The sequence below is a fragment of the Esox lucius genome, chromosome 11 (genome assembly GCF_011004845.1).
Source record: "Esox lucius isolate fEsoLuc1 chromosome 11, fEsoLuc1.pri, whole genome shotgun sequence".
NCBI lineage: Eukaryota > Metazoa > Chordata > Actinopteri > Esociformes > Esocidae > Esox > Esox lucius.
Window position 1 is genome coordinate 53,719,606 of NC_047579.1, and position 15,032 is coordinate 53,734,637.

Here is a 15,032-nt window from a genome sequence, read left to right on the forward strand (position 1 = left end):
TGGAAAGAGGGGGGAGTGCAACCGAGACAGAGAAAGAGGAAAAGAGATAAAGACAGACAGAGACAAAGGCAAACAGACAGAGAGAGACCGAGGAAGAAAGTGATAAAGAGATAAGGACAGTAAAGGAATCAGTGTTGTGGGAACAGGGAGGCCCAACACTTATATGGATAAAATGACATTTTTCTTTAATAAACAGTGACATTTCTTTGATCTGAAACCGATAGTATGAAAGTCAGAAAATGTATATATATACCCCTGGCTAATAAATTAATCTGAGAGAGAGGAGGGGGTCAGAGAAATGTTTTGTAAAGATCCAAATAAAATGTCTAAAACGCTTCTGGCATGATAAGGCAAAGAGAACAAGGGGTAAAACTCATCCAATCTGCGATAACAATCAGGTCTGTGCTAATCTGGTCTTAAATAGTATTTCTTTATCAGAGGCTAATTAAAAACAAATGAATAGGCTGACGGGTGTGGAGGCGTCCGGAGGGTAGTGACTGATGACGCAGCGTAAATAGCAGCATCAGAACATTTATCATAGCAGCCATTTTGGACATTAAGTCCCTCAACAAACGCATGATGAATTACTGTCGTGGAGCAGTATGAGCCTGCCTGTTTGACTAGCACCACGCGCTACGCACAAATCATTCCCCCTTGGGCAGCATGTGCGTAGCGCAAATCAGTCCCTCCGGACCACAAGAACCTACAAATCTGTTCCATAAAATTACATCTCGTTGGTGAAATGGCTAGATTCACAGATATACAGAATGTGTATTCATTAAAAACAACCCCTGGAAGACTACTCGTAGCAGATAAATAATTGTCAAATACTTTTTTAGAATTATAAAAATACAGTTTCTTCCCAATCAGACAATCATAATACCTGTTACAGATGAAGGTTCCTGACTGAACAAAGTAAAAGTCGTGAAGGCAGATATCAAACAGCATCATAGGTAGGTCCACATTTCCTTAAACTATCTATTTCCTATCATCTCAAGAGATACTGTGCATTTAATACTGGATTGGTTTTGAAGCAGATTATTGAACATTTCCCTTTGCTGTGTCTAACACAGGAATATGTTTGTTGGAAATACAGTGTTGGAACATTTTATTAAGGACAGGGAATCTGTAGATTGACTTGATGGCACTTTTATGTGTCTTTAAAATGCATTGCACATGAAATGGCTGTGAAAATTAATATGAAAAAATAGATTGAACAACCATCAAATCATTTGGACTGAAACTGTGCAATAACTTACTTTGGGTGCCGGTATTGTTTATATTTATAGCTTTGAGCAGATATTAATTGCAAAGGTTCAGGAACAGGTGACATTATTTAGGCACATTGATCTTCTGCCCAAGCAGTGAGGAGGCGTAATTCAAGATACATGGGACCATTCATTCATTAATAGATAGCAAATATACATTCTGTAAATGCACATGTTATTGGGTTTTTCAATCAATAAAGCAGCATATTTGCTGTCTTTCCCTTCAAGTTATTGACTTGATACTTTTTAATTTTAGTAAATATTCAGGTACAGTTGCTCCTGAATGCTGCTGGTTCAGCCTCAGTCCGTCTTTCCTGGGGAGGGGCTGCTGGAGGTAATGACAGGCGTGGGCATCGTTGAATTTCTCAGGCTTCAAGTGATTGGCTCAGGCAAATGTCACTCATGGGGACACTATGCCACTTTTGCGTCTCCTTGGAGGCTGGCAGACAGTTGGCCCTTTGGACCCGGTCATAGATGTACAGCACAGGCACCACCCAAGACGACTCAAGGTCACTGGCGATGGATAAAATCTGTTAATCGTGATCTGTCCCGTAGCCTTGATTGGACGGCAAATGTCATGTCAGTGTTTTAAAAATATTAGATGGAGCTGCTATGCAGTCATAATGTGTGTTTCCAATCTACTAGGAAATATTTTGATTTAATTAATCCTAAGTTATAAAGGTACCAGAAATGTTGTATTATTGCTAATATGGCTGTAATGTCCTGTTAATATTATAGTGCTTTTAGGAATTATTCAAACGCTTCAATTTCAACCATTTTGTAATTTATGTAGATCAACACAAAATATCCCATAATGACACAGCGAAAAAACGATCTTTGCCTATTTATTGAAAATATAAAAACGGAAACATCAAATATACATAAATATTAAGAGCCTGTCTTTGGGCAGCGATCACAACTTAGTGAATTCTTTAGTGGGCCTCGACCAGCTTTGGGTGCCTCCCTTCTTGCTCTGTTGCTTAGTTTGCCCAGACAGCCAGCTCTAGGGGCAGGCTTGGTGGTTCCAAACTTACATTTTGTAAAGCTGAAGCCCACTATGATCCAAGGAACTTTCAAAGCTTCAACAACTTGAATATAAACACCCCAGATTTAAGCCTTGACACGATCATATCTCAGAGGTATACAGAGAATTCCTTGAACCTCATGGCTTTAACATGCACAGTGAAATGTGGGACCTTTTATCAACAGTCTTCCCTCTAAATAATGTCCAATCATTTGAATTTACCACAGGTTTTTTTGTCACAGATATCTAAAAATGTTATTTCATTAGCTGGTCAAGAAGTGCAAATGTGTCCTACTGAGTGAGTGACTGACTGACTGACTACCCCTTGTTAAATAGTGTAGTGGTTAGAGACATGAACCTGCAACCAATAATTCCCGTGGTTGAATCTTGTCACAGTCCCACCAAATTATGCATTTGGATTTGTTCCGGAGAGACAAAATCTTCACTGGCTACAACCTCCAGCTGTGTTATAGTAAAGCTAGAATAAAACTGTTCATGGTTATATTGCAACTATTTCTGGTGAATTTTTGTAGTATGCATCGGTCTATCTGGGTCAGGAGAGACAAAAACGTTGCTGGCTACAACCTTCAGTAGCTACGTTACAATAAGGCTAAAATAAAACTGTTCATATTGCGACATATTTCTGATGGATTTTCAAAGTACGCATCCAGGCATTCTTTTTGGCGTAATATAGGCTACATAAAAACCTCTTGGGCAGAAAAAAGGAGGGGTTTCCACGATTCTCTCGTCTTTTAACTTGACAAAAGAGTCAGTTATCGTGACCTATATTGATGGATGAAAGGAAAACAAAGTTTTTTGCCATGAAATGAAATAGTTTTGGGTTCATATTCAGTCTCACTAGAAATTGTTAAATTCTTATGACTATTCCAAGTACTAAGTTAGTAGATACTAGTAAGCGTACTACTGGCTAATAGGCTGTTAAAACAGCCTGTGGCAAAAGTCATATATTTCATAGATGCTGTGTGGTGGTGGTAGACTTAATAAGAAACGTTAGTCAGTACAACACAATGGTGTCTAGAGAAATATTCAAAGTTAGCGTGATCTAAATGCGTGACAAAATGAACTAATGTCCAGACGCTAAACCAACACAGAGCCACTGTGGAGCATTGTGACAGGGTCTAAATCATTCCCAAAGGATTTGGTTCCCTCTGTTGTTGTTCGCTTTGTCTGTAGAATTACATAACACCTGCAAAATTACCGAAGTGGTAGGCTGCTCATTTCATGTACTAGTCTGAGGAAGTGTTTTATGATTATCTGGTGCCGTCTATTCCTCAGGGAATTTTAAGGAATGCATAAATGTTAAGTAAACGAATAAACTCCTCTTAACGCCAACTTGTTGAGCAACAGTGTACTGAAAGTGTATGGAACTGTTAGTTTGGCAGGAATGTATAAAAACTTGAGGGTGGATTGCGTAATGTGTAAATGTATGTCGCAAGTACAGTTGTCTGTGTTGTTGTTACAAAAATTATAAGTTTTACCCCATAAGAAATTGATTTTAAATGTACTGAGTTAATTTGTTGAGTAATGAAAACGCATGAAACAATCAAAAACCCAGAAGCGATTCTGAATTGAAAACAATGAAGTTTTGGTGAATCGTAAAGGTATTATTGATACGCAGCGTCTGTGAATCCCCAAAATAAAAAGAGCTGGTAGTATGGTTCTTGGTTCTATTTGTTTTGTAGTTTTCATGTACGGTTCTCTACATTTCAATGGAAAAATAGCAGCATGTGTGTACTGTAGATAGAGTGCTCATAGGCTCCTGTACATTGAAGAAAAATCTGACACATCCTTGCTGGGCCCCCATAAGACAATGATGATGCAACAGCAATCCTAAACACATCACTCTTTGAAGTGCAAAACGCAACTTGTTGAAAACAGTTGCCCCAGCCAACATAATTCAATAGGTATACCTTTTTATTGCAGATTTGTGTACATTTAATATGGTTTAAATGAGCCATGCCTTGGGCTTCATTAAAATAACAGATCTCAGTTTTACTCTTTAAAATGAACTCTGGGGTGAAAATAAAATCAAAAGAAGTCAGCTCTCTTTCTGTTCACAGTACAGTTACTCTAGCCAAGTGATTGTGTGTGCATGTGTGTTTGTGTATGCATGTGTTTGCGTGTATGTTTGGGAGTGTGTGTATGTGGGTCTATCTTCAGAGTTGAGGAGAGGCTATCTATTTTTGTAAAATACAACTTTATCCATTCATTTCTGTCAGCCCTGCGTCTCCCGACGCAACTAAAACATTCATGACTAGAGAAAAGGTCTACTTCAGCCAAATAAGGTACATGCACACGCACACGTTCACACACGCACACACACACACAAATCACCAGGATAGGAACATACCCTTAGTTGCTCCTTCCCACAGATCATTGGTTGAACTGGAATCTGTTGAAAAAAGAAAGACAACATCAATGGGGAAGTCAGAAGAAATACAACTTCAACAGAGCAGTCAGAAGAAACACAACTTCAACAGAGCAGTCAGAAGAAACACAACTTCAACAGAGCAGTCAGAAGAAACACAACTTCAACAGAGCAGTCAGAAGAAGCACAACTTCAACAGAGCAGTCAGAAGAAACACAACTTCAACAGAGCAGTCAGAAGAAACACAACTTCAACAGAGCAGTCAGAAGAAACACAACTTCAACAGAGCAGTCAGAGCCGAATTCAACGGTCTCATCACAACCCACAATGTAAATCCCAATGAAAACATGGAAAGCTCCTCCGGTAGGGGCCGTTGTATATTGCCTGTAAGATATTAGCATGTGCTGTTCTTAGGCACAATCACTGGAGACATCTTGCTGCTGTTATGAACTGGTTACTAACATAATAAAAGCAGTATATATGTATGTGATGTCACACACATTATACACACCCATCAGCCATAACATTATGACCACCTGCCTAATATTGTGTACAGTAGGTCCTTCTTTTGCCGCCAAAACAGCCCTAAACCGTCGAGGCATGAACTCTACTAGACCTCTGAAGGTGTGCTGTGGTATCTTGCACCAAGACATTGCAGCAGATCCTTTAAGTCCTGTAAGTTGCCAGGTTGGGCCTCCATGGATCGGACTTGTTTGTCCAGAACACCCCACAGATGCTCAATTGGACTGAGATCTGGGGAATTTGGAGGCCAAGTCAAGACCTTAAATTTGTTGCTGTCTTCTCAAACTATTCCTGAACCATTTTTGCTTTGTTGCAGGGTGCATTATCCTGCTAAAAGAGACCAATGTTATCAGGGAATACCGTTGCTATGAAAGGGTGCACATAGTCTGCAACAATGCTTAGGTAGCTGGTACGTGTCAAAGTAACATCCACATGAATGGCAGGACCCAAGGTTTCCCAGCAAAACATTGCCCAAAGCATCACACTGCCTCTGCCGGCTTGTCTCCTTCCCATAGTGCATCCTGGTACCATGTGTTCTCCAGGTAAGCGACACACACGCACCCGACCATCCACGTGATGTAAAAGGAAACGTGTTTCATCAGACCAGGCCACCTTCTTCTATCACTCCATGGTCCAGTTCTGAAGCTCACGTGCCCATTGTAGGTGCTTTTGGCAGTGGACAGGGGTCAGCATGGGCACCCTGACTGGTCTGCGGCTACACAGCCCCACACACAACAAACTGTGATGCACTGTGTTCTGACACCTTTTTATCAGTATCAGTATTAACTTTTTCAGCAATTTGAGCTACAGTAGCTCGTCTGTTGGATTGGACCACACGGGCCAGCCTTCACTTCCCACATGCATCAATGAGTCATGGCCGCCCATGACCCTGTGTTCCCGGTTCACCTCTTTTCCTTCCTTGGACCACTTTTGGTAGGTACTGACCACTGCAGACCGGGAACACCCCACAAGGGCTGCAGTTTTGGAGATGCTCTGACCCAGTCGTCTAGCCAACACAGTGTGGCCCTTGTCAAAATCACTCAGATCCTTACTCTTGCCCATTTCTCCTGATTCTTTTGTTATTCACTTTTGTTATTCACTTCACCTGTCAGTGGTCATAATGTTATGGCTGATCGTTGTATCAGTGTTATTCACTTCACCTGTCAGTGGTCATAATGTTATGGCTGATCGGTGTACAGTCTCATATCCTAAATCTCTCGGCCGATCATTCAGGATTCAAACCACCTTGTTTATAATGTACAGAATAAGCCTCAGTTGGTTTTATAACCTAGGTAGTTTGGGTACTGAATGATGATTGGTTAATGCCCCTCAGGGTGTGTTCTATATATATAATGGTATGGCTGGGGACCGTTTCCAGACTCCACACCTTGATGAACTTTGACACTTTTATTAAATTAGCATAAATAGTGCATGAAGAGAAACAAAAACCCTCAGTAATTACGTTACAAAATACAGTAACGGTACTGTAACTGTGTTACAACATCAGAATATAGACATTTAATGATGATCTAGTGATGCTTTGTGTTGCCTGTCCCAAAACACAACAGTTCACTACAGACACAAACTCACAAACACACAAACACACACACACACACACACACAAATGATGGATATCCTCCAAGTAATCTAGCTATGGTGGTGGTATTTTTCAGTGTGACGCCACACTTTCCCACAAACCATCTCTCTCTCCAGTTTAATACCATTAGGTGACACTTCCTCCCTGTCTTGGAACACAGTACACTCATACAACTCCAGTTGTCCCAAATGGTACTATAAACCCTAAATTGAGAGCTACTTCAGTCCTTTACGGGCTATGAACAATAAGAGCACTACCACAGAATAGGGTGCTATTCAGGACGCTTTCTGCCTCTGGCTTTTTTTCTTTTTTACTTGCAACACTCCCCAAAAAGCCTTTTTACTACACAACTTTAGTACCCCAAGGTCTCATGGGACTCTGGTCAAAAGTAGTGCACTTTATAGGGAATAAGGGTCTAATTTGGGGCACAGGGTGTTAACATTTCATGACTAAGCGTTGTTGTTCCTCATGCGCTTTGCTGTTCTCAGCTACATCACTCCTATGCCTATTGGTGTGTGTGGGTGTCTATGTGTGTGTGTCTATGTGTGCGTCTGTGTGTGTGTGCGTCTATGTGTGTGTGTGTGTGTGTGTCTATGTGCTTGTGTGTGTGTGTGTGCGCGTCTGTGTGTGTCTGTGTGTCTATGTGGGTGCATATATGTGTGTGTGTGTCTGTGTGCGTCTGTGTGTGTGTGCATCTGTGTGTTTGTGCGTCTGTGTGTGTGTATCGATGTGTCTGTGTGTGTGTGCGTGCGTCTGTGTGAGTGTGTGTGTCTATGCGTCTGTGTGTGTGTGTGTCTGTGTGTTTGTGCGTCTGTGTGAGTGTGCGTCTGTGTGTCTGTGTCTGTGTGTGTGCGTGCGTCTGTGTATGTATGCGTGCGTCTGTGTGTCTGTGTCTGTGTGTGTGCGTGCGTCTGTGTGTGTGTGCGTCTGTGTGAGTGTCTATGTGTCTGTGTGCGTGCGTCTGTGTGTGTGCGCGTGCGTCTGTGTGTGTGTGCACGTGCGTCTGTGTGTCTGTGTCTGTGTGTGTGCGTGCGTGCGTCTGTGTGAGTGTCTATGTGTCTGTGTCTGTGTGTGTGTGCGCGTGCGTCTGTGTGTCTGTGTCTGTGAGTGTGCGTGCATCTGTGTGTGTGTGTGCGTGCGTCTGTGTGAGTGTCTATGTGTCTGTGTGTGTGTGTGTGTGTGTGCGTGCGTGCGTCTGTGTGAGTGCTATATGAATTGAAACACTGAGGCCAGCAGGCTGGTAATACCAACCCCAGTGAAGAGAGGAGCATGAGGAGTAGTAGGTGACAATGGATGAGGAGGAGCAGACAGAGGACAGAGGTGAAGAAGGAGACGGAATAAGAGGAGAGATAGAGAAGAGAAAGAAAGCAGAGTAGGAGGAGTAGGAGGAGAGAGGTGAGGAGGGAGAAAGACGATGAGACAGAGTAGGGAGATGTGAAGAGGGAGAAGGAGGAGTAGAAGGAGGAGAGAGGTGAGGAGGGAGAAAGACGAGGAAGCATAGGAGAGACAGAAGAGACGAGGGAGAAGGAGGAGTAGATGAAGGGACGAGAGAGAGATGAAGAGGGAAAGAGAAAACTGTTTTGATTTGATGGTTTTCACCACTGGGTGCCTGGAGGACATTTTCATTAACATCCATAGAGAAGGCTTGAGAAACTAGGTACCTGGTTCCAATTATGGTATCCAGGCATGGGTAGCGCGATTGAGGTCATCTCTGTTTTGAAGTAGTTTTCTTTTTTATCACGATTGGCTGTCCTGATGACCTGGTTAGACATGACACCAGCAGGATCATCAGGAGGGGACAACCAATGAAGCAAAACTTACTATCATGTTAACAAAATGAAAATGTGTGAAGCCCCTCAAAGGTGCTGGCCATTCTAAAACATATTTTTGACCACAACAGGCGTTCATTGGTCTCTGGTATATCAGCAGTGTCTTAATGACCTGCACTAACACTGAACCTGACACACAAGATCGTCACAAGAGCAGAACCCATTTGTCAAATGTAACATGCTGAAATCAACGTGCATGGCACGACCGGTTGGCCATCCGTGAGCTGGAAAGAACGGTGTCATCGACATGTGTTGGACGAGCAGAGAAGGACGCGTTGGTGGTCTGTCTTCATGTAAACCGCGGTACGCCAGTCGGGCACATCCATCGTTTCCCACACACGCACACAGATACAGAGCACATTGGTATATGAATGTCTGTATTGTCTTTTAACAGAAAGAATACCAAGTTTAGTTTTTGAAAATGTGCTGGAGATGACGTAACAGGAGGGAAAGGGAACCCCATGTATATTTGGTAGCAGGCAGCAACCGTGAGCAATAAGATTCGTGCTTCACTATATTGGCCTTAATGACATTTTAGTTGGCAATAGAGCATCAGCCACTTGCTATCTTCATGTGTTAGAGTAAATATCTGTCTTACATCTTTCCAGATACTATTTTTTATAATACCTATTTTTTCATATGTTTTTTCCCCCTCAATTTCCCCTCTGCTTTTTCTCCCTTCCGCAATTTTGTGATGAGGAACTGTCACATCACAGCAACTCCCAATGGGCTGAGCTGGGGAATGTCTTCTTCCTAGGCACAGACGTCCAGTCACTCTTTTGTCCACCCAGCGTTTACAACAAGGAAAACAGCCAGATCAGATCCAAGTGACACTTACTTGACTGAACCCCTCAGAAAGCTTGCAGGGGCAGCTCACTGGAGTGGGATGAGACAAGGAAATACCTGGTCATTTTCCAAACCGGGGCGATGCTTGGCCAGTGTGCCACATGGAGCTCCAAGCCACAGATCATTCAACAACAGAGTCAAAGACATCCAAAAATTGCAATGCTTGTTTACATAACAAGAGAGAGAATAAGAATGCCAAATAGAATTATCTGTTTTGCATAATCATTCCCATAGCATTTGAATTTACACCGACATGTTTGAGATGTAGGATTCTGGCCTTTTAGCGATATACTGCACAGAAACTTGACACAGTTCCGACAACTGTCGGCACATTGGCAAAATTCTGGGGGTTGGGGGGGGGGGGTCTCAAACCGGGAAAGAGAAAGAAAGGACGGGAATAAATACAGATGGAATGAGGCAAAATAGAAACCCCACAGATGAAAAATAAATGGGTGTTGATGGCATACAAATCAAAATGAGGAATTACAAAGACCATAGATTAGTCATTTTTGAACTCTTAAAAATTATCAACAGACCACAGATCTTTCATTATCAAACTACTCAACATTATCCAAAGAAAACAAATTAATAGTTAACATTATTCAGACCATATAGAAGTCATTTTCAAACTCCTTAAAATTGCACACCTTCAAAATACCGGGTTTATAGTAAGACAGATTTTATACAGACAGGCCATGTATAAACCCTGCACACCTTCAAAATCCCATGAGACAGGCCATGTATAAACCCTGCACACCTTCAAAATCTCATGAGACAGGCCATGTATATACCCTGCACACCCTTCAAAGTCTCATGAGACAGGCCATGCATAAACCCTGCACACCTTCAAAATCCCATGAGACAGGCCATGTATAAACCCTGCACACCTTCAAAATCCCATGAGACAGGCCATGTATAAACCCTGCACACCTTCAAAATCCCATGAGACAGGCCATGTATAAACCCTGCACACCTTCAAAGTCCCATGAGACAGGCCATGTATAAACCCTGCACACCTTCAAAGTCCCATGAGACAGGCCATGTATAAACCCTGCACACCTTCAAAATCCCATGAGACAGGCCATGTATAAACCCTGCACACCCTTCAAAGTCTCATGAGACAGGCAATGTATAAACCCTGCACACCTTCAAAATCCCATGAGACAGGCCATGTATAAATCCTGCACACCTTCAAAATCCCATGAGACAGGCCATGTATAAACCCTGCACACCCTTCAAAGTCTCATGAGACAGGCCATGTATAAACCCTGCACACCCTTCAAAGTCTCATGAGACAGACCATGTATAAACCCTGCACACCTTCACGGACAAAAAAAAAAATTAAAAAAAAAACTAAATGCAAGGTCTTCACATGCTTTGTTGAGTTCAAAACATGCTTTGATTTCAATTGGGCATGAAGGTCTCCAGTACAAATTAATGGAAAACATTGCCAGAGTGAAAACATTTGTCATGAAATCAAGGTACACAAGCAATAAATGTGAAGTTAAAATTGGCATCAAACACACATATTTCCTCCTTCAGAGCTGTGGGGTTAGACAGGGATGCAGCTTGTGCCCCGGCCTTTTCAGCATTTATATCAATACATTGGCAAGGACCCTGGAAAAGATTGCATCATCTGCCCTAAACCTACTGGACAGGAAAATCAACTAATGAACCAAAACAATAATGCTACCTTGTCCTAAACTTAGAAAACCTGCCTACTGTAAAAAGAAAACGTTAAATGGTAGTTCAGAGGGAAGACAAACAAGATTAGTTAGAAATTAAAGCTGCGAACAGCGTTTCAGGGGGCCAAGCGGGGCCCAGGAAGCATCTCACTGCATGCTCTCACTAGAGAAACGTGTTGCTATTTAAAAATGCCCAATGCCGCTAGTAGTCAGGATGTCCAATCGAAGGAGAGGAAATCAAAACAAAAAAAAAAGACCTTGAAACCAGAAAAGGAACCAGGCAATCCTAGTTCAGCCGATTAGGAGGGATGAATATTGTTGTCGCTGGTAGGTTTCAATCCCTGGTTTTCTATAAGGCAGACTGTCTTTAATCATTACACTATTTAAACAGCAGAATGCAACTTTTACCTCAGCCATTACATTTTTGCTGAAATAACGAGTAAATAAAGAGTAGTCTTGCACAAATTCTATATAGCTAATAGCTATACATCCTAATAATAACGAAAACAATGACTCCAATCACTTCTTTGGAAAACAATAACAGTATATAAGGGTCACGTGAAAAAAAATATCCTAAACATATGAGAATCATGGTATTACAGAGGGGATATATATTGTTGTGTGAAGGGTGAAAAGTACCGAGTGGATATACATTTCTGAAACGCAATATTTGGAACATCTCAAAGGGGAATTGAACCACGGTCAGAATATTGAAAAGGGACGTTCCCACTAGACCACAGGGGCTACTGGTTGTCCCCACAGCTCTCTAACCTCTCCAAATGTAAATTTTACCCCAGCCATTACAATTTTGCTGAGCTAAAGTGGGCAACAAAACGTTTGTAATGCAACTAAAGTGTACTGTTGTACAAAGACTATTATAGATGGCTAGCTAATAGCTAAACATCCTACTTATAAAGAAATAAATGACTCCAATCACTCCATGGCTGGTTCCTTTCTTTGGAATACAATAACAGCATAAAAATGTCACGTAGTACAAATTCTCACAAATAAATGAAAATCATGGTATTTCAGATATGTATTGTTGTGTGAAGGTTGAAAAGCATTTGAGATACAGAATTTGGATTGTCTGAGAAGGGAATCTTACTGGGGTCACAATACTGAAGGACCAGGATGTTCCCACTACACCACAGGGTCAACTGGCAGACTGAAGAGTCTCATCGGGTTGTGATCTATAATACCCAAAATAGCACACACGGATGCATATTTTGAAAATATACCAGAAACATTTACAACAAAATAACTTTTAAAGACAATGGTCCAGTTGTCCTTTACACCAATTGTCATCCAAATCCATTCAGCTGTTTCAGAGGAAATGTCATTTAAGTGTGTTTTTATCAACAACAAAATTGTGAGAAACATCAGTTATGTTTATAGCGCCCCCAAGCGGTATTTCTGTATGGGAGTTATCCTGTCCGTTCCTATCAGACACATTTATGAGTGTTTCGTTTCGTAGCTGTTTGGTGTTCTTTTTGGGTTTAATGGACGTCTAAAGTCATAGACCCGCCCAGCTCAATTTCATTAGCTGATTTCAGCCATACTATTTGAGATATCGACTTTCCTTATATAACATTTAAAGGTAATGGTTCAAAGGTCATTCACACCAAACGGCATGCAAATCCATTCAGCGGTCTAGGAGGAGATGCTGTTAAAAAATTTTCACCAAATTCAAAATGAAGGAAAATCCAATGGACGAATGTGAAAGACCCCAGATACTTATTGGGCAACATGAGAAGGGTCATGTATGGAACTTGGCTGCATGACTACGACATTCGGTTCATGAGATATGCACACTCAAACCTTCAACACTTGACTTGACCATTTGAAAGGGGACACTCTGTATTTTGTAGGAATTATAAATTAATGCCAGAAAGTACAACACCATAGATTTGGCAGAAGATAAAACAAACCAAAAACATGCGTTTATTGTAAAATAACTCATCATGTTTGAATTGCAGTGAGGAAGGCCAATCATGGATTATGAACCTGGAGGAACTTTCCACTAGGAACTGATCCACTAGATGTCAGCAGGATCTGGGTAAAGTTTCATGGCCATTTGATATAAAATTCAGTGATCTACTTACTCATGTGTAAAGCAAGGCCAAAGTGTCCTTTACAGATTGGCCACTTTGGGCCAAATTGGACACTTTGGACACATTATGAATTTTCAAGTTCATACCTACACAGAACATACAACAGTGCAAAAGTGATTAAAATAAGGGTTTCACACTCCCAGGAATGGAAAATGAGCTTCCCTTCATAAAGGTACTAACAGGAGGCGCGACGAGCAGGCGGATCCAATAATCTAACGTGTGGTTTTTGCATCATATGTGGTGATCTAATATCATATGTGGTGTTTGCATCATATGTGGTGTTTGCATCATATGTGGTGTTTGCATCATATGTGGTGATCTAATATCATATGTGGTGATCTAACATCATATGTGGTGATCTAACATCATATGTGGTGTTTGCATCATATGTGGTGTTTGCATCATATGTGGTGTTTGCATCATATGTGGTGTTTGCATCATATGTGGTGATCTAATATCATATGTGGTGATCTAATATCATATGTGGTGATCTAATATCATATGTGGTGATCTAATATCATATGTGGTGATCTAATATCATATGTGGTGATCTAACATCATATGTGGTGATCTAACATCATATGTGGTGATCTAACATCATATGTGGTGATCTAATATGGAAAATGAGCTTCCCTTCATAAAGGTACTAACAGGAGGCGCGACGAGCAGGCGGATCCAATAATCTAACGTGTGGTTTTTGCATCATATGTGGTGATCTAATATCATATGTGGTGTTTGCATCATATGTGGTGTTTGCATCATATGTGGTGTTTGCATCATATGTGGTGATCTAATATCATATGTGGTGATCTAACATCATATGTGGTGATCTAACATCATATGTGGTGTTTGCATCATATGTGGTGTTTGCATCATATGTGGTGTTTGCATCATATGTGGTGATCTAATATCATATGTGGTGATCTAATATCATATGTGGTGATCTAATATCATATGTGGTGATCTAATATCATATGTGGTGATCTAACATCATATGTGGTGATCTAACATCATATGTGGTGATCTAACATCATATGTGGTGTTTGCATCATATGTTAGATCACCACATATGATGTAGATCATATCTGGTATCTATGCCTCCTTACACACATAGATAGTAAGCAAACAGTTGGCAGGAGTAGAAAGGAAAAGAGTAAAAGGGAATAGGAGAAAGAATGGGGAGACTTATCCATTTATGGGAATGCTCTGAAATGGCCAGCCAGATAATGGCATCACAGTGGGTTGGGGTCAAGTGCCAGAGGGACCTCCTGAATCACTGTTGGGTATTTAGGGAGAAATATGGGGATGAATAGGTCATAAGAAACAGCCACAAAATGGCATAGACAAATCACATAGACAATTGGTTACATATAAGGACATTATGAACTGAAATCTACTATAATGACGTGACCCAATTGGCAGTAAGACGCTCAGAAACTATATGACATAGCCTAACATAACATAGCCTAATATGTTAATGCTAATAAATTGTATATATTGGGTAATCTATCTTATTGTACTCACCAAGTTGCTTGACTCACAGTCCATGATTTCTTCCAAATATCTAGTCCAAATTGGTCTCCTATGTTGCTTTTCCACTTAGGAATAGCCAATTAAACTTTAAATGCCAAGTATAGTTTGTGAGCAGCGAGAGCTATGCGTCTTGCGCAATAGTCAAGTTTGGTTGAAGATTTGTGGGGGTGGTGCGCACTGTTGGTGTGTCTTGTGTGTGTGTGTGTCTGATGGTGATCGTTCAACAAT

At 41.1% G+C, this 15,032-nt stretch overlaps 1 protein-coding gene across 2 annotated transcripts in view; it reads right to left on the reverse strand.

Annotated features, from left to right (window-relative positions):
- rbfox1 (RNA binding fox-1 homolog 1) overlaps positions 1 to 15,032 on the reverse strand; it is a 402,884-nt gene that overhangs the window by 226,187 nt on the left and 161,665 nt on the right. For both annotated transcript variants that reach the window (XM_029123363.2, XM_029123366.2), the window contains exon 3: positions 4,664 to 4,705. In XM_029123363.2, the coding sequence (XP_028979196.1) occupies positions 4,664 to 4,705 (42 nt within the window). The remainder of the gene's footprint in view (positions 1 to 4,663; positions 4,706 to 15,032) is intronic.